We start from the raw sequence: 21,376 nt of genomic DNA on the forward strand, positions 1-21,376 counted from the left end.
TTAAATCTAGTTGTTTTACTTGTATACTAAATCCCAGCCTCTCTTATGCTCTCTGGAACTGTACAGGGTGTGTTCCTACCTACATTGCTAATTTTCTGTCCTCTATTGGATCATCGACATCAGCATACAAACATAGTCTGATTTCTCCCATCCTAAAAAATATTTTTTCTTCATCTGTTGATCCAACTTATCACTCTCGCCCACCCGCCCCCACCCTCACTTCGCTTTAAATTACTCTTGCAGTAAAACTCAAGAATTATCTATGCCCTCTATCTAAAATTCCTCCCTGCCCATCCAGTCTCACACTCACTCCAATCAGGTTCATGCCTTAATCAGTCCACTGACACTGCTTGTCATAAACAACAAATTCTGTACTGCCACAACAATTGTCAATTCTCAATCTTCATTTTACTGCATTTAATGCAATCACTCCACTCCCTCCTTCATACATGTTCTTCACTTGGTGTCTAGACACTATAATTTCCTACAGGTTTCTTCCCAGCTCATTTGTTTCTACTTCTCAATCACGGTGGCTTATGCCATCTCAAACTCTTAATGCTGTCATGCTCCAGAGGTCTATTATTGGTCCTCTCTATCTAATCCAGCACCCTAATTTAAAAAACCATCTCTATGCTGATGATTTCACAATTTATAATTTCAGCCCAAACCTCTGTCCTTAAATCCAGGAACATATATCCAAACTACTGGAAAGCTTCTCTTAATTTTAAATATTTTAAAATTAAGACTTCAGGAATTGAATCTTCTCTCCCCATCCCCCCTCAAATGGTCTCCATAGGGAACCTTCCAATGGTAACCCCCTTCTTTCACTTACTCATGTCAAAAATCTTGGAACCATCCTTAACACCTCTTTCCCACATTGCATATCCAAGCCACTGAGAAATTCTGTTTGCTTCTACCTACAAAATATATCCAGAATCTGACTATTTCCTACCATCTCCATTGCTACCATCATGGTCCAAGCGACCATCATCTCTGGACCGAATTAACAGTATAACCTTTTAAGAGATTTCCCTGTTTCTACTCTTCCCTGCCTTCTATCTACTCTCAATACAAAGTGATACTTTTAAATATAAGGTGAATTATGTTACTGCTTTGCTCACAATACTACAATGGCTCCCAATTTTACTCAGAGTAACATCTATGGTCCTTACAGTACCTACATGATATGGCCCTCTTACTTCTCTGACCTCAAATTCAATATCTCCCCTCATGTTTTTTGCTTTAGCCACAAGCTAGTGCATGCCAGCTATTCCTCTTACTAGAATGCACTTCCCCAAAATTCCCTTAGCTAACTTCCTTCACTTCCTTTAAAGTGTTGCTCAAATATGACCATAACTACCTTAACTGTAGCTTAATCCTCCCAACCCAGCACTCCTGATCCTATCGTTCTTTTTTTATAGTATTTATCATTTTCTAAAATATTAAACTCATTAAGTTTATTATTTATGGTCTGTCTCCCCTTTGAGAATGTGAGCTCCGATGAGGGCATAAATCTGTGTTTTATTCACTGATATATCCCAAGACCTAAAGCACTATCTAGCACATAGCAGGCACTCAATATTTTTTGAACAAATGGAACGTTAGGCCTTAACAGGGACTATAATTTTTTTTTTGCGGTACGCAGGCCTTTCACTGTTGTGGCTTCTTCAGTTGCGGAGCACAGGCTCCGGACGCGCAGGCTCAGCAGCCATGGCTCACAGGCCTAGCCGCTCCCCGGCATGTGGGATCTTCCCGGACCGGGGCACAAACCCGTGTCCCCTGCATCGGCAGGCGGACTCTCAACCACTGCTCCACCAGGGAAGCCCAACAGGGACTATAATTTTATTCTACCATCTTTATGCATCCTTATTCGACTCCATTATACAAAGCAAGTTTCTATACGTTTCAATAATTTTCAAGTCCTTAAATCAGCCTAGACCTCTTACTATCAGTGAGCCTTTGATTACCTGAAATACAGCTGAATTGCTTTAAGTTTCTTCCTCTCAAAATCTATGTCACACATTCTTTTCAAAGTTATGGCTTTTAAGTTTTAATGTTAGACAATGACTGGTTCCATGCCCTCTCCTCCAAGTTAATCTTGACTCTAAAACAAGGTGGTTTTCATTACCATATTATACTAAACACTTTTTATGCTATATTTCAAAAGGTCTTTTCTGAAAAAAAATTTTTCCTATACTTTAATACATATAATGTGAAAGTCCTCTGTAATCCCATCCTTGGAGAAAGACATTTATTATTCAATTTGGTGTATAGCTTTGCTACATTTTGTTCTATGCATAAACTAACATACACAGTATTGATACTAGTTTTCCAAAATTCCAAGGTTACATATTATATGTTTTGCAACTTTATTCATGTACTCTATCTGGGCTACATTCCTTATTAATACATATTCATTTGAGCTCATTCTCTGAGGGTTGTAGTCCAGTGTATGGATATACTACAATTTAAAGTATCCTTCCCTCTTATTGATAAGAATTTGGGTCATTTCTATAGTTTCACAATAAAAATACTTTACTAATAGACTGTGTTCGTTCTTCACCTTGTGTCATCACAGGATCTTATCTTCTTAAAACTCTCTTCTCCTTGCATCCATGAAAATTTATTTTCTAGTTCTACTTCCTTTTTATCTTCTCCCTCCCAGTCTTCTTTGCTGGCTCTTCTCCCTTTGGGCAACCATATCCATTTACCTTGTTGAGGAAACTCTATTTTTAACCCTGCCTCAGCTCTAGGTCCATATTTTTAATTGTTTTTAAAATATTTCCACAGAAGTAGCCCACAGACTCCACAAAATTAATAGATAATATGTGAATTCATTACCTACCTTTGCAAACATCCTCTGAATCCTGCCCCTGTCAACTAATGTAATAACCCAATAACTCAGTCCAAAAATTTCCAAGTATTCCCTCTCTCTCAACCACTACATCTACAGGGATCACAGGACCAAAAAACACAATCTCTACCAAATTTGTATCTACTTCTTCCTTTGTCTTCTTACTGCCTTATTCAGATCCTTTCTCTTGCCTTAGCCATTATAACATTTCTCTTGTCTTTGCTTTCCATTTGGTCTTTCTAACTCTAATCTTTTTCCATATCCAATCCATTACATGAACTCTACCAGGTGTCTTTCACAGATCTGACCATATTACTGGTCAGCTCAAATATATCAAGTGCCTTAAGAATAACTACTAAACAAAATTCAATCCCTCCCTCCCTTCCACCCAAATTTAGACTCAACCTATTTTCCAAGTCCTATTTCAATTTCAACCCTTAGTTTTTGCTCCACTTAGGACTTTCCATGCCCCACAGCTTTATTTAGTGTTCTCTAAACCTGGAAGGTCCAACTCCCTTTGTTTTCTTCTCAAAATCTAACTAATCATTAAAGGTCTACCTCAAAGGTCACCTCCTTTGCAAATGATCCCCTAGGATTTTTTTAAATATATATATTTTCCATATAATGCTTAAAACATCTTGTCTTGCAACAGTTACAGAGATAGTTATCAATGTTTGCATCCTTTAGAATTTGTCACTTTTAATTACATATGAGATTACAATTCAATTTTAATTCATGTTCCAGTTAATCTACAAGTCTTATGTCCAAACATTGGGCAAAATCTGCCAAATGACAAACCAAATGTAGCCTATGGAAATACAAACCCTTTTTGTATTTGAAAATACAAACCCTTTTGCTTTTAAAAACTATAGTTTAAAATTATGCTCCATTTTTTAAAACTGGATAACAGAAAATTGTTAATAATAGAAAAGAAAAAGTCATACCTTTATAGCTGCTTTTTCATTAGGGAAAGTAGCAAAAGCTGTATGTTTCTGAAAAAGAAGGTACAAATTATTTCAAATATAATTTCTCATAAGGAAGTCTGATATTTTACCAGCTGACAGTGATTTGACACATTAATAAAATCACAGAAAAGGACAGAAAATCCAGATCATTTAACTGATTACTAAATTCAGTACACTGCTTTTGAATCAGTTTAGGATCAAACTTCTTTGAGATGAAAGATTTTCTCATATAAAGGGGCACACACACACAGCATGTTTTACATATATTTTCAAGTAGTTCGACAGTCCATAAGTTTAAAAACCCTTACTATACACAGAGGACCACCCTTAAACCATCCAAACATATAAAATATCTTCCATGTATAACGCATCTACGATCTAAACCTTCCTTTATATAGCCAAATGCAAAGTTTAAATTGGTCTTTCTCCTAACTCAGTAATTCTCAACCCTGGCTGCATTATTAGAAACACGTGGGGAGACTTCAACCACTGATGTTTTGCCCCATCACAGGCCATCTGGCAGAAACTTAACATCACCACTGCTATTTTAATGGAGAGAACTCATCTAAAACATCTTCAGGTATAAAGGAGAATAAAGTAATTGTGTACATCCCAGTGTTGGACTTTGAACAGTCTTAAAATATTGCTCCCTGAAGGATTCCGTTGGAAATTTTTTATGAATAACATCCTCGTCAAAAACTTAGTAGAAATCCTGTAACTAGTTTACTCAAGTTACCGACTACTGTAGCTTCTCCTCTATTTTGATGAATGTCTTAACGCTGGCTTATAAGTACCAAGATTTTTAAACAGTCCTTCGTTACATATTTCTGAGAGTACTCTTGAGCCTAAGAGAAATACCTCCAAATTCAGAGGAGTTTCGAGATTCCCAGGATGGGAAAATGGAACATAACTAAGCTTCTCTTTTCATTTTTTCTTCTTTGCCTTTCTCACTTGCCCTTTTCCGCAGCGCGGCGACTAACCTAGGCTCGAGCCAATTAAAACCTGACTTGGGACTATTTTGATATGAAGGAGGAAAGACTGGGAAGCCCCCACTACACAAGCACATTTCCCTCACTCTTTTCTGTCTTCTTCCTTCTGTCAGAACTCCCCCTCCCCAGGTCAACAGCCAAGGGCCTTCCCCGGAGGCTCGGGACTGGCGCGCCCTTACCAGTCGCCCCTTATCGGACAGGATGCGCACGGACTGCGCCCCGAAATACTTCAGTAAGTCCTCTTTCTCCTCAGCAGTCAGCTCGGCTGGCAGGTGCCTCACTAAAAGGGTTCGGTCGCCCCGCGGCGGAGAAAGCGAAGCAGAGCTCTGACATCCTCTCGACAACGGCAGCGGCTGTTCCGAAGCCGCCATTTGTCACGGAGAACCAACAGGGAAGCCACTAAAGAAACCGCAGTGATCATAAAAAGCTGAGCTAAGTGTTTTCCCACTTCGCGCTAAGGATTCTGGAAACAAGGAAGTAACGCGAGAGCTGTCGTCTTCTCGCGAGACCTGCACCACGGACGGGTGCCAACTCTTCGGAGACACGTACCTCAGAGTGAAGGGCAAGGTTCCACGGTGATGGGAAAGCAAAACGATTCAAATTTCAGGTAGTTGATGACGGCATTAAAAACAAAAATTCCCTCGAGATAGGTGTAAGGATTTTAAAAAACTGTCAACGCGTGAGAGACTTAAGCCGCGTTCACGAAAGAGGAAGTAACCCCAAGGCCGGATGGAGTCACTGCTGCGCATGTGCTAGCTGGGAGCGGGTCTGGGCGTGGCGCCAGGGAGGTTTGGAGTTGCGATAGCCGGGTTTCTAATCCTGGGAGATTGCAAAGTGCGTCTGATTGGCTGGCTGGGATTTGGTGTGGGAATACCGGTTCTGTGTCTACATTCGGGATGATAATGCCTAAGGATTGCACATTCTTTCTTTGGCTCAGTAGCCTTCACGTAGGCAGGCGAACTCAGTTTTAAGGAACAAAAAGTTGAGACAGACACTTGTTTTCTTGAATCATCGGACACGTAGCAGCAGCCTGATACGGTCTGGCCGTGGTTCCTTCTCACGGAATTAGCGGCCTCTAGGAAGAGATGCCCTAATATAAACCCCATCAACAACTCTAAGGTGTAGGTACTCCTCCCCATTTTACAGTTGAGCACTCTGATGTACAATACAGGGAGGTGTAAGTCACACAGCTATTAAATGACCGAACTGGGATTTGACCCTGCTAGTGTGACTGGCCTTTACACTATTCTAACCCGTTTCTGAATGGAGCGAGGCAGAGAAGTCTTCCTTATTCCATACAAAGAGGGCATCGAGGATTCTGGATAGAGGTATTATTTTAGGTGCAGCTACTACAGTCTGGAGGCCCAAGGTGCCTCTTAACTGCTCTTTTTATTTGCTACTTGATTAGATGGTAACTGTATCGCAGTAAACAACATATCAAAGTTTGGCTCCCATGGAAGACGGGTTGGGGAACAAGGGAGGAACAGACATTAATAAAAACTTGAAAAACTATGGAGAACCCCTCCACAAAATGTCATGTATATAGAGCTAGACCATGAGGGCTCTGTGGGTTACTTTGAAGTCTTGATTAAACCAAAGAGCAATTGGAAACTGACAGAATTTTTAGTAGAGGTCTGTGTGTATGTGTATATGTATGTAATGATTAAATTTTAGGTATGAAAATTTCTCTGGTTGCAGTGTGGAAAATGGAGTAGAAGCAGGAAGACCAGTTGGGCTATTGCAGTAGCCCAGGCAAGACACTGCTAGAAATAGTTAGGTAACAGTAGACATGGAGAAAAGGAACAGGAATTGAGATGTATTTTGGAAGTGGAATTGAGATGTATTTTGGAAGTGGAATTGAGATGTATTTTGGAAGTAGAATTGATAGACTTGCAGATGAAGAAGAGTAATTAAGGATAAATTTTGAGGTTTTGGCTTGAACCCCAACTGTCCACCATCTAGGTGGATGATGATGCTATTTACTGAGCATGAGAAGAGTTAACTAAAGTGTAGCTAGATTAGAGACTGTAGGGGAGGAAGGAACACATTAAATTTAAAGTATCTATTCAGTATCCAATGTTTCAAGTAAGCAGTTGGATGTGTAATTATGGCATTTTGGAGAAACATCAACACTAGATACATATGTAACATCAACACATATAATATTTATATCCAAGGTACAAGAGTGTAGGTAGAGAGAAAGGGGACCAGTATTGATCCATGGGGCATGCCAGTGTTGAGAAATTGAGAGGAGGAAGAACAAGGTAATACTTTTTCTCTTGGCACTTACACTGTAGTAATAAAGACAGACTAAAACATGTAGATAAGTAAGTAAATGAGTTCCTTTTGGAGAGTAAATAAGTGCTTTGAGGGGAAAAAAAGACAAAAATAGACCCAGGGTAGAGGGATAAACTGATTGGAGAGGGCATGCTACTTTAAACACTCCTTTACAGGCTTTTCCCTGCATCTCTTATAGTTATTATTATGTATGATTAGCATATAGTAGACATATATAAATATTTGTTCAATGAATGAATACATGAATGGATTAACTTTAATATTACCACTGCCACCTATGGTCAAGAATTGCTACATGGGTCATCAAGGTAAGTTTAGTGGTCTTTACTATAATTGAGATATCACAGCTCAGTGAAATAGGAACATGAGAGAATTTTATTTTATCTTAATTACTTTTAGTTGTACTCAATTAAATCTGCCTTATCCTTCCCTTGACAATAGCTCAGGCAGATTTCATAATGTCTTGGTCATTTTCAGTTACTAACAGTCCAAGTCGATTTGAAATGTCAACTTCAAACTCTAATAAGGTCATGCTTTTTACCCTCCCCTCATATAAGGCTTGACCTGAGGGATAGGAAGAAGATGTAATTGCTCTCATCTCTGCCATGTTTAAGTGGAAGTGGGTGTGGTCTGCTTTGAGTTGCATTTTTCTCATTTCCTTTTCTTGGTATAGCCCAGAGGTTCCCAAACTTTCTCAGCTCCTGGTGCCCTTATTGTCTCAGTAATTTTTTTCACAGCATCCCTAGGTGCCACCTTGTTTCCTGTTACCCCTTGATTTTTAAGAGGCACTGCCACCTGGGCTGACTCAGTAAGGTTCAGCAATTATTCCATATATTCCTCTACTTTTTCCAACTCCCATGTGAGGTGCAACCGTGCGATTCATTCCGGTCAGTGGGCTGTTACGAAGGCAACATGTGTCAATTCCAGACTATAGTACAGAAGAGGGGGTGTGAAAGCAGTGATCCTGGAGGCCACATATTGAGGTCAAAGAGCTGTGAGGTAAACACTGCATAGAATACCTGGTCACCACATCAATGACAACTTCCCTACAAAAGTGCTTGACCCCCTCCAAACCTTGCATAAGTAAGAAATAACTTTTATTAACTTTTATTATGTGAATACACTGATAGTTTAGGGTTAATTCTTTTTATTTTTTCAATTTTATTTTTTTACCATAGCAAGGCCCATTCTTTCACCAGTAAAAATACACTCTGATGGTTCATTTTATGTGTCAATTTGACTGGCCACAAGGTACCCAGATTAAACATTATTTCTGAGTGTGTCTCTGAGAGTGTTTCTGGATGAGATTAGCATTTGAACTGTTGAACTCAGTAAAGTAAATTGCCCTTTCCTATGTGGGTGGGCATCATATATCCATTGAGGGCCAGAATACTACAAAAGGTAGAGAAAGGAAGAATCACCCTTCTTTTCCTGCCTCACTGATTAGGCTGAGACATCTCATCTCATCTTCCACAATCAGACTGGGTTCTACACCATGAATTCCCCTTGGTTCTCAGGCTTTCAAACTGAGGCTGAATTACACAACCAGCTTTCCTGGATCTCCAGCTTGCAGATGGCAGATCATGGGACTTTTCAGGCTCCATAATCACATGAGCCAATTCCTCATGATAAATACCCTTTTATTTATATATATATATTTATACTTTAAAAGTATATAAATAAATATATACATGTATAAATAAATACATGATATTTTAACGTATAAGTATATAATATTTTATATTTTGTTTTTATAAAATATAAATATAATAAATATTAAATATACTTTTATTTAAATTGATTCATGTATAAAAATTATATACATAAATTAAAATGTTATTTATTTTTATTTATAAATTTTTAGTTTATTATACATGTGTAATACTATATATAATATATTCTTCAATATGTTTTTATTATCACAGCCAGAGTGATTCTATTATGCCCTCAGAACTCTCCAGTGGCTTTTCCTCTCACTTAGACTAAAAGCTAAAATTCTTCCTTTGATTTCTAAGAGCTTATATGATCTGGCTCCGCCAATGTATTACTTTTTTGGCTTCATTTATTCTTTCCCCCTCCTTCACACTTCTCTATAGACATACTAATCTAGCTGTTCTTGAACTCTTCAGACACATGACTCAGATCTTTGTAGTACTTGCTAAAACTTTGAAAAAATGCTTTTCCCACAGATATCTGCATTCTGGCTCCCTTTCTTCAGGTGCTCAAATGTTACCTTTTAACTAAATTGTTCGTTGTCAGTCAACACCATCTCTGCCTCTTCTGTTCTGTTCTCTGTGTTGCAGCGGCTGAAACACAGGAAACTAGATTTTTCATTATTTTTGTTGTCTATTGCTGTGTAATCACCCCAAAACTTTGTAGTTTAATACAACCACTATCAAAGACTTTTCCTTTTCTCAAGGCAGAATTTATGTCTTCGTTACATTTATTTTTATACTAGAAATCATCATATATAAATTTGAGTGCGTATATAGTTTCCTTATTACTGGTAAGCTCCTTGAAGATAAGAATTGCTGTATTCATCTCTGTATCCTCCAAGGATTAACATAGTGCCTGAGAAGTATTAGTAGTCACTGAATGTTAAAACATGTAAATTAATATTACTCACAAAAAACTAAAATATATCCTGCTGGCAACTAGCGATTGCATACTCATTGATTTGCATGATGACTTTAAGAAACCAGGCTAAAGAGTTCACTGAAAAATTATCATACTGGTCAAAGACAAAATGTCAGTATTATTCTGTGTTAACTTACTGAGTGATGATTATGTGTGGATCTCACGGATAGTCATTTGTAGATTTACTCCCTGTGTAAAATAAACAATTTACATAGCCATGAAATCTTATGTTGGTGTGCATATGAGGGCAAATTTTTGTCATCAGCTTTCAGAAAAATAATCCTTAATATTTGTTTAGGGCTTCCCTGGTGACGCAGTGGTTGAGAGTCCACCTGCCGATGCAGGGGACACGGGTTCGTGCCCCGGTCCGGGAAAATCCCACATGCCGCAGAGCGGCTTGGTCCGTGAGCCATGGCCGCTGAGCCTGCGTGTCGGGAGCCTGTGCTCCGCAAAGGGAGAGGCCACAACAGTGAGAGGTCCGCGTACGGTAAAAAAAAAAAAATATATATATATATATATATATATATATATATATATATATATATATATATATATATTTGTTTAAATAACATGTAAACCTGCCTTTTAACCCAGCAATTCAATTTTCAGAATCTATGTGAGACAGCTGGTGCTGCCATAACAAATACCATAAACTGAGTGGGTTACACAATAGAAATTTATTTTCTCGTAGTTCTAGAGGCTCAAAGTCCAAGATCAGAGTGTCAGCATTGTCAGGTTCTTGTGATAGCTCTCTTCCTGGCTTGCCTTGCTGCTGTGTCCTCACATGGTAGGGGGGGGGGGGGGAGAGAGGGAGAGAGAGAGAGAGAGAGAGAGAGAGAGAGAGAGAGAGAGAGAGGGAGAGGGAGAGGGAGGGGGAGGGGGAGGGGGAGGGAGAGAGAGAGAGAGAGAGAATGTTCTGGAGTAACTGGTATAAGGGCATTAATTCCATCATGAGGGCCCCACCCACATGATCTCATCTAAACCTAATTACCTCCCAAAGGCCCCATCTACAAATACCACCACGTTGGGTGTTAGATCTTTAACATATGAAATTTGAGGGAGCATAATTTAGTCCATAGCAGAATTACCTTATAGAAATAAAAACATTTGTATGTAAACAGCTGGCTCATTGGTTTAACTTACTCAAATCTCATGGAGCTACCAAATATATTTTTTTTCTTTTTTTTTTTTTTGATTTTTAATTAATTTGATTTTTTTCCCTAAGACCCAAATCAAGCTTTCCTTTGAGACCTAACAACTTATACCTGTCACTCTACAGCTGAGTTGACTCGGTGGTAAGTAAGCTAGCTTTCTGCACATGAACCTTATGCATACATAATTCTACCAGTCCCTTTATGGATTTAATATTTCTCTTTTAGGATAAATGAGTTCAAGTCTCTGGAAGTAATGTGGAATAAAACTGTCACTTAAAAATATATTCATGAGGGCTTCCCTGGTGGCGCAGTGGTTGAGAGTCCGCCTGCCGATGCAGGGGACACGGGTTCGTGCCCCGGTCCGGGAAGATCCCACATGCCGCGGAGCAGCTGGGCCCGTGAGCCATGGCCGCTGAGCCTGCGCGTCCCGAGCCTGTGCTCCACAACGGGAGAGGCCACAACAGTGAGAGGCCCGCGTACCGCAAAAAAAAAACCAAAAAACAGAAAAACCATGATCTATTTTTGCAAAACCTTTGGCTGATATAATCATCTATCTTTGTATTATGAATATGTGGGTACTGACATCTGCTCATAACATGTAAATCTACCGTAATCCCAGTTCAGTGACATAACACAGTTCTAAATAAATTTTATCTTCAATTTCTTCAAAATATAAATCACAGCAACAAGTATATGTATATTTTACAGCTTCAAACATGTTTTATTGGATCTCCCTTCCCTGACCTGTTCCTTAACTTTCCTACTCATTTTGATTTTAAAAACAAACCATTATTTATCATCATTCAGTCCAATTAAAATACTAATCTCACTTCTAAGCTTATACCCTTCTCTAAGGAAATCTGTAGTGGACTCACTACAGATTTCCTCAGAGAGGACTTTGCCACTGCTCTGGAAATAGCATGCCTCTTCACCTACCTATCACTAATCACTTACTTGCCTTACTAATTTCTTGGCATATAACAGCCTAGAAATTATATATTAATTCTTATGTGTGTTTGTGTGTTCACGCCTGTATGTGTTTATAATATAAGCTCCATGACATTAGAGTGTCTATCTCGTCTTTATTTGCTTCTTTATCTACAGGCCAAACATAGTATCTGGTACATTGTAGGAGTTTGGTAGATATTTGTTGAATGATTGATTGTTGTCCAGTCCTAATATTATCTTGCTTGCATATATCACAGTTTCAGTTTTACATTCAGAGGCAATTAAAAGCACAGATTTGGGAGTGAAACAGTCTTGAGTTTTATAATCCTGCTCTACTCTCACACCTAGGGGAAGTTACTTAACCTCTCTTCTTCAGTTTTCTGATATGTAAAATGAAGATAATGTCTTTATCATAGCATTGTTATAAGTATTAAATGAATTATTCTGCACAGAGTCAGTGCTATAGAAGTGGTTATATTTGTTATTTTTATATTTAATTGGTGATTATTTGAATAATTTCTATCTTTCCCGCTACAGTTTTAGGAACCACATTAATTTTTTCCAATCATTGTATCTCCACATCCCAGCTCATAATAGGAACTGTATAAATGTTTATTGGGGGAAAAAAAAAGAATGGTTGAAGTTTTGAGGCAATGCATGCATGTTTGTGTGCACTAAGTGCGTTCCCATATTCTGTAGTTACAAGTCATTGTCACTAGATGGCAAGCTTGTCCTAGGCAAGGCAAGTGTTTGCGTTAAACGATCAAACTGAAGAATGAGGGTGCAAGGTAGGGGGAAATGTCACATATGTGTTTCTTAGGTTGGTGAGATGATATAGGAAGATGAAAGTTTAAGCATAAAATAAAAATTGCCTGTTTTTATTCTGCTTCATTTCTACCCTTCTGACAAGCTCATCTTTTGCATAATAATGCATTTTAGCGTTTCTGTCATTCCACTGACTTCTTATTATATTCATAATTTCTGTTAAAAACAATGTTTAAAAAGGTTTCTTATACTATTCATTATTAACAAGAGTTCCCTAATTTTTTCAACCTCAAACCCTTTACCTGCTGTTTTCAAAATCTTATGATTTTGGCTGGGACATAAGTTTCTCTATATCTTATATCCTCTAGTCCTCATTCTTGAACAAGTCTTTCATTTATTTATTTTTTTTCTGATTATTGGTCACTCAACATTCATGGGAAGCACATGTCTTTTTTAAGTATATAAATTTATTATTTTTTTCTCTGAGTTTTATTAAGATATAATTGACATACAGTTCTGTATAAGTTTAAGGTATACAACATAATGAATTGAATTACATACTTCATGAAATCATTACCACAATAAGTTTAGTGACCATCCATCATCTCATATAGGTACAAAATAAAAGAGAAAGAAAAAAGAACTTTTTTTCTTGTGATAAAAACTGTTAGAATTTACTCTCTTAGCAACTTTCATATATAACATACATCAGTGTTAATTATATTCATCATGTTGAACGTTACATCCCTAGTACACTTATTTATCTTATAACTGGAAGTTTGTATCTTTTGACCACCTTCATTCAATTCCCCCTTCCTCAACCCCCGGCTGTTGGTAACCAAAAATCTGATCATTTTTCTATGAGTTTGTTCTTTTGTTGAAGTATAATTGACATCCGACACCATGTTAGTTCCTGGTGCACAGCACAGTGATTCGATATTTCTATACATTACGAAATGATCACCACAATAAGTCTAGTTGCCATCTGTCACCATACAAAGATGTTATATTATTATGACTATATTCCCCACAATGTTACTTTTTATCCCTGTGACTCATTTATTTTGTAACTGGAACTTTATGCCTCTTAATTTTCCTCACCTATTTCATTCATCTCACCACCCCTCTCCCCTCTGGCACCCACCTATTTGTTCTCTGTATCTATGACTCTGTTTCTGTTTTGTCATGTTTGTTCATTTGTTTTCCTTTTTAGAATCCACAATAAGTAAAATTATACAGTGTTTGTCTTTCTCTGTCTGGCTTATTTCACTTAGCATAATGCCCTCTAGGTATATCCGTGTGTTGCAAATGGCAAGATTTCATTCTTTTATGACTCAGTAATATTCCATTGTGTGTGTGTGTGTGTGTGTGTGTGTGTGTGTGTATGTGTGTGTGTGTGTGTGTGTGTGTGTGTATCACAGCTTCTTTATTCCTTCATCTGTTGATGGGACTTAGGTTGCTGCCATATATTGGCTATTGTGAATAATTATGCAGTAAACGTAGGCTTGCATATATCTTTTTGCATTAGTGTTTTCTTTTTCTTTGGGTAAATACCCAGAAGTAGAATTGCTGGATCGTATAATAGTTCTATTTTTAATTTTCTGAGGAAACTTCATACTGTTTTCCATAGTGACTGCACCAATTTGCATTCCCACCATCAATTTCAAGGATTCCATTTTCTCCACATTCTGGCCAACACTTGTTATTGGTAATAACCATTTTGACACGTGCGAGGTGATATCTCATTGTGGCTTTGATTTGCATTTCCCTGATGATTAGTGATGTTGAACATTTTTTCATATGTCTTTTGGTCATCTACATGTCTTCTCAGGTCCTCTGCCCATTTTTTAATTGGGTTGTTTCTTTTTTTGATGTTAAGTTTTTTTTTATGTCTTGTATATTAACCTCTTATCAGATATATTGTTTGCAAATATCTTCTCCCATTCAGTAGGTTACCTTTTCATTTTGTTGATAGTTTCCTTCGCTGTGCAAAAGATTTTTAGTTTAATGTAGTTCCATTGTTTATTTTTGCTTGTGTTGCCCTTGCCTGAGAAGACATATCCAAAAAATATTGCTAAAACATGTCAAAGAACATACCGTCTATGTTTTCTTCTAAGAGTTTTATGATTTCTGGTCTTACATTTAAGTCTTTAATCTATTTTGAGTTTCTTTTTATACATGGTGCAAGAAAGTAGTCCAGTTTGATTCTTTTGCATGTAGCTGTCTAGTTTTCCCAATACCATTTTTGATCTCTCCAGTTAGTGTACCATCTTGGGGAAAGAACAAGTTAGGTTCAATGCTATTATGCTTGTCTAACTTTACCTTTGTTTAGCAAAATTATCAATAAGGACCTGGTAGAAAAGAAAGTATTGAAAGCCTACAAATTAGATAGTCAACTTCTGAACGATCAATTTTGGGGGGAATTCTGGAAATTAATTTTATAAATATCAATTAATTAAATTGATTAAATGTATGCATATTCTTTGGTAAATTAAATTTACCAAAATAAATGAAAAATGTGGACATGTAAAAATGAATAATAGTACTTTGAGACAGTAGAAAAAGTTTTCATTATAGTAATATTTAGACAGTATAATTATTTTCTTGTTTATTTTTTGAAAAAATTAACTACTGAAAGAAGTTGACTTTTGTAAAAACTTATAAATAATAATTATAAATAATAATTTATTTCTTTATAATCTTTTCCCTTTGTGCCTTTATGTGACATATTATTGGCCAAAAGACAGAAAATTTGTTAATTTTCTTTCAACTGCTAAAGGAAAGATTTTTTCCTTCCTTCTCTCTACTTAGTAAGAAAGGTAATTATTGCTTAATTCTCTACTTGACTAGAATGACTTAAAATGAAAAGAATATAAATTATTTAATTGTTAACATTTTTTTCCAAGTTAACCCAGATCTTCGTTAGCAACAATTAGCAATGTTGGTAGAGGTTCAGATATACTGATAGTCTTTCTCAGGTTAAATGGTTCAAAGTGGAAAAAAACATTCAGTGATGGTGATTTCCTATACCTTGGGAAGACTTAACAGTATAAATTCCAAGTCTTGCATTGACTTAGACCACCTCTCTATTCCCTCTACCCCATTCCCAACTTCTCTTGCAAACCAGACTCATAAAACTGTTTTACATTCAACTTAAGAGAGGATTTATGAGTTGACCTATTTTAGTGAGAAGGCATCCTCCAAGTAAATTTTCCAAATATATTATTGTCTTATAAATATCTTAGATTTAGTCAATCTAAGAACTTACATTTTTAGAAACAACTATAACTTAGTTCAGATTAATATATTACTATTTTCCAAAGGTAGTATATATTTATTGTTGAAATTCTATACTGATTTGCAAATGAAAGAAAGAAAAAGTGTAACCCCACCAACTATTAATAATTTATATTAGCATTTTTTGTATAATTCCCTCTACTCCTTTATCTACCTATATTATACACATGTATTTGTAAAAATTGAATATTATGATTCATATGAGTTTGTAATTTTTAGTAATGTATTGCAGACTTATTTTTGTGTGATTATACATTGTTCTTCAAATCATGTTTTATAGGATCCCAATGCATTGATTTTACCAATTTCTTTATTATTTGCCTTTATTGTATCTTAAAATACAGTATTAGATGGTTATGAAAGAATATATGTGACATAAATGTTTTACAGCCTAATAATAATAAAATGAACACCCATGAACCTAACGCCTCACTCTCAAACTAAAACATTGTCTGACAATGATCATTCTACATTGTTAAGTTTCCCAGTGTGGAATAATAACATGTGAGGAAGTTACAGGTGAACTATCCAGGTTGGACTGCAGAACTCTTGGTCCTGCCCCATGTGCTTGAGGTCAATTTTTTCCTTCTTGCCTTTATCTAGTGTCTTGGTTTTATCTATCCCTTATGAGTAACTGTTTGAATAAGGATAGACAGACACATGGATATCACATCTTCCCCAAATAGTTTTCAGAGAAACATTGTCTTAATCCAAGTTTACCAAAGATCCATTTTCATGAAGGAAACAATAAACATTAATACAGCACCTCTTTTTAAACTTTTCATTCCAGAATAAAACCTTTGCTTTACATTTTTATAATCAAAAGTCCAGGTAATTTTTCTCCACTTATAGAAAAAAGGAAAGGCTAACTTAAAGATTTCTTCTGCTTCTATCCTATCAAGTTTTAAAAAGATTTATTTATTTTTATCAGTAGATACTTTTAGATAGTTTTATCTAGATTGTTTATTACAGTTTATTAAGTCAGAGAAAATATATATTTTTTAAGATCAAAACCAATATCTTATTCTCTTCTGGGTAATTTTATGGTATACCTAACTAATAGAAGTCTGGCATTTAGTCAACATTTGCTAAATGAATGATTGTGATCAGTAGAATTATTCAATAATACCTCAACTGAAGCAAATTGGCAACCTATTCTATGTAAAATAAAGCTTAGCCACCCCTCAAAAAATATTTGCAAAAGTCTCTTAACACTCATATGGGGAACTTGCATTTCTCAGCCATGAGGTTTCAGTTGAGTTACCCCTCTCTGTTTCAGGGCTAAACTCATTGGCTTGAAGCAATCCTGATCTAGTCACTGAGCTAATTTCAGGGGTGAGCAGAAGTACTGGTCGAATTAAAGTATACTTCAAGACTTTTGCTGTGAATGCCAGAGCAGATCCTCTCTTCAACACTAGTTATGATTATGAGTGGCTTGGAAATAGCGAAGCATTTTTGTTAATTGAAGGGGCATGGCATGAGATCAGGGCCTCCAAAGGGAGTAAAGCCTGAGAATTGATCCTGGTGCAGTTTTGTTTCTGACCTGAAGATAGATCTAACACTGTATGTTTTTTCTGTATGTTAGCCAGTATCCCCTCCTTTTTTGCGGCTTCCAACTTTATTGCATTTCCTGTCACAATCAAAAGAATTCTAACTGATTGATTTAGTTTATTTATAGGTGATTTATTTAGTTCTTATTTCAGATACATATCTTTAGTTTATGAACAATTTGAAAACTCTCCATTTTGTGGTTTTCAGGCAAATAGTGGAGAAAACAAAATTTGAAGGGGAAAGATGGGCAGGCCCACAGTCATTAGTCAGCCATTCAGTCAGTGCATGTTTGTTAAACCTTTTAGACTAAAAGATTCATGAGGGTAATGGACTATATCATCCTTTTAATGTCTTTGTCCCCAATTCCTATGGTAATTTCTTGCACATTGTAACTGTTCAATTAACATCTAATGAATAAATGAATAAAATAATTAAGGGCATTATAATTTAGTAGGAAAAAAATCTGGATTATTGTTGCCAGAAATATTTGATAATTAAAGAAAAGCAGATTTATGTTTAAGATATTAAACTACAGATAGGCATAAATGGGTAAGGAAAAACTTTTATTATTAGTTTTGTGATCATGAGGAACTTCACTTCTCTGAACCTCATCTGTAAAATAATTTTAATATCAAGCTCAAGAATTTCTGTGAGCATTTAATGAATTAATGTATATAAAGTGCCTGTAAGAGCTCAATGCATGCTAGCTGTTAATGGTCACTGTACTTCACTTTAATAAAGACAATTTACAAAATTGAGTCCTAGGTTACTATGTTTAACAAAATTAAAAAAAAAACACTATGAAAATTTGTCCTGAGAATTTAATAAATTTTTTTTTTTTTCGCGGTATGCGGGCCTCTCTCCGTTGTGGCCTCTGCCGCACAGGCTCCGGACGCGCAGGCCCAGCGGCCATGGCTCACGGGCCCAGCTGCTCCGCGGCATGTGGGATCTTCCCGGACCGGGGCACGAACCCGTTTCCCCTGCATAGGCAGGCGGACTCTCAACAACTGCGCCACCTGGGAAGCCCTAATAAAAGTTTTAATCGATGTATCTATATATTTATCTTACAAATTAATTCTGTGAAAATATAGAAAAATGATATAAAAATTATAACTAAATATTAAATCAATGTTGTCATTATGGACCATGGAATCAATGAGAATTCCCAATGCTGTAAGAATTAGTGTGGTGCATATTAATAATAAATATTTGTTAATGTCCAAACATATAGTGCCTATCACATTATATGGACTAAATCACATGATATGGACTAAATACCTATTTTTATGTATTTATGTCTTTTATATATTTATTTTTTTATTTATTGTAAGATAGCTAGCTAGCTAGGTCAGTATTTATAGGAAATTGGATTTGGGGTGAGTTTTTTACTTGTCTGGTAGGTTGAATTATTTGCTTCAATTCTTTCCCCCCTCCCTGTAATCATTTGCCCTGCAACCTCTCAATTTCTACCAGCACACACAAAAAAGGAGTACACTTCCTTCCCTACCCCTCGATGTTGAGCTCACGCATGTGACTTGTTTTCGACAATGGAATTTTAGAAGGTGGAACACCATGTGTTTATGCTGTCTCTCTAGCTCTTTGCCATCATCATGAGAAGAATATACCCTGGCTAGCTACTGGCTCCAAACGGAGAATGGAGAATACGTAAGCAGAACCACCCCAGCAAACCCAAAGACGTGAGTAAAATTCCTCTGAGAGTTTTCTGGGAAGTTTTAATACATCAAAAGATAACTGATAGAATTTAATTCCCTTGTTTTCCACAGGGCTTTTTAAAACATCTCTTCCGGGAAATCTTCTCAATACTCTTCCCTTTTCTCTAGGCTGAAAGAGATGCCTCTCCTCATGTTTGTGTATTATCTTCTCCATATCTTTATCACTGAACTTACCACATTATGCTATAATTCTGTTGATTTTGTTATAATATTTCACCAGACTGATTTTCTATAAAGCACGAGATGTATCTTCAATTGTTTCTGAAAAAAGTCTGTGCCTCATATATAATAGCAGTCAAGTAAGGATTTAATAAACGAATTAGTTTATAGAAATAAGTCTAATACACAAAGTGAAATTACATCCACTTTGGAATGGTACAAAATAACATCTTATGGTAGATTGATTGAGTGGTCCCAATTTTTGCCTCCTATTAATAGTAATATATATCCACACCCTTGCCATGTCTCAAGGTGGGCAGAATGTATTTCATCAGCCCTTAATTTTGGTCATGACCATTTGACTAGCAATGCCAATGAACTGTTAAGCACACATGACACAGTGAGGCCTAAAAAAATAATGCAGCAGTTGAGTTTGCCCTCTTGTGCTTCTTTTATTGTCACATGAAGAACATGTCCCAGGTAGCCCACTAGTCCCACTGATCCAAGAAAGACATATGGAGCAGACTTGGACCTAACTTATAGCTTGGAGCCAAGTTCAGTTTAAGTCAGCCAACTTCCAGCCAGCACACAGATGTGTGAGCAAGAATAAATGATTGTTATTTTGTAGATCAGGGTTGTGGGATGGTTTGTTACAAGCCCAATTGTGGCAATGGTTGGTACTTATTTATGAAGAGATTTTTTCATGTGAATAGTTAATGAATAAACCTCACAGTTTATTTTATACCCACAGAGAAATTTTCTAGTGCTTATAAATTTTCAAAATCAATCAAAATGAATCTACTATGCCTCATGACATAAAGCAAATTCTTATTGACAGAGTTATGTTATATCACCATAATAGCAGATGAGTATTTATAATTTTAATTAATTTCAAGCTATGAATCATACTATTTTTTCCTCTAGATATGTATATATGTATACATGCACAAATACACACATGCATATATATATATATATATTTTTTACTTGTATCTTTTGACCACTGTGAAAAGGATAATTAGGCTAAAGCAAAGCTCCTAATTATATATATATATATATATAATTTATATTATATATTTATATATAGTTTACATATATTTATATATAATATAAAATATATAATTATATATATTATATATAAATAATATAATTATATATAAATAATATAAATAACATATATAATTATATATATATATACACATGTATATAATTAAGCTAATGTTTAGATATGTGGTCAACACTGCTGGTTATTTACGCCCTATTATCCATTTTCCTTCTTCTTATAGTACCGATAAGGTCATCTAGACTAAAGATTCCCAGTCTCCCTTCAAGCAAGGTATGTTTGTGTACTAGGCAATGGCATGTAAACAGACATAATCTCTGCCTCCTGTAAGTAATACCCTTAAAGAAAAGGGAAATATCTTTCCTTCCCTCTTTCCTCTTTACTCTTGTATAGGTGGTAGTGAATCATCTAGGAACCTATATGTGGGCAAACCACAAGATAGAAGGAAGCTGACCCTGTGATTAATTTGTATAGTACAACTGCCATACCAGCATCGGCCTTTAACTTGTGTGAGAATAAATTTCTGTCTTGTTTGTGCCATTGGTAATAGTGTATTTGACATGTGTATCATAAATATGCATATCCTGTTCATCTGAGTTATTGCAATTAGATGGCCTACATTTTTACATATTTTTAAAAATTACAAAATATATGTATGTTAATGCACTTGTGCATTGAGTAAGAAATCAGAAATTTTACCCTCTGCACTCTCCTGTCTAGGAATGACCATCTTAAGAGTTTGGTGCTATTATTGCCCTTGCCTGACTGGGCCAGTTGTCATGTCTGCATTCCTTTCTGTGTAAGGTATTAGATGTCAAACACATCTCTCCAGAGCCAGTGATCCCAAGTCTCTGGGCTTAGAGGCTGCCAAAGAGAAGAGGGGAGAGGAGGGAAGCAGAGGAAAGGAGACGGGGAGTGAGAGGAGGGGAGAAACAGAACAGGCTACTTACTGCCTCCTTGCAT

The 21,376-nt window shown here is 36.3% G+C and overlaps 1 protein-coding gene and 1 long non-coding RNA gene across 11 annotated transcripts in view; one reads left to right on the plus strand and one right to left on the minus strand.

Annotated features, from left to right (window-relative positions):
- Positions 1–5,496, minus strand: part of RNPC3 (RNA binding region (RNP1, RRM) containing 3) — a 67,417-nt gene extending 61,921 nt beyond the window's left edge. For 5 of the 6 annotated variants that reach the window (XR_012334251.1, XR_012334250.1, XR_002173076.3 and 2 more), the window contains exons 1-2: positions 4,988–5,294; positions 3,799–3,846 (exon numbers count right to left, since the gene is read on the minus strand). Coding sequence is in view for 3 of the 6 variants with exons in the window: in XM_019919369.3 (XP_019774928.1) it covers positions 3,799–3,846; positions 4,988–5,179 (240 nt within the window). In the remaining 3 variants the exon portion in view is untranslated. Of the gene's footprint in view, positions 1–3,798; positions 3,847–4,987; positions 5,295–5,357 lie in introns of those variants that run through there. The other variant, XM_019919367.2, reaches the window with a different exon arrangement.
- The window catches only part of LOC109547347 (uncharacterized), a 34,157-nt gene continuing 18,041 nt past the window's right edge, over positions 5,261–21,376 (plus strand). Inside the window, exons 1-4 of one of the 5 annotated variants that reach the window (XR_012334254.1) lie at positions 5,318–5,415; positions 10,042–10,219; positions 19,054–19,155; positions 20,637–20,686. This is a non-coding gene — a long non-coding RNA (uncharacterized lncRNA). Of the gene's footprint in view, positions 5,416–10,041; positions 10,220–19,053; positions 19,156–20,636; positions 20,687–21,376 lie in introns of all 5 variants that reach the window. The other 4 variants (XR_004528033.2, XR_002173078.3, XR_002173079.3 and 1 more) reach the window with 4 other exon arrangements.

This window comes from Tursiops truncatus, chromosome 1 (assembly GCF_011762595.2).
Source record: "Tursiops truncatus isolate mTurTru1 chromosome 1, mTurTru1.mat.Y, whole genome shotgun sequence".
NCBI classification, from domain to species: domain Eukaryota; kingdom Metazoa; phylum Chordata; class Mammalia; order Artiodactyla; family Delphinidae; genus Tursiops; species Tursiops truncatus.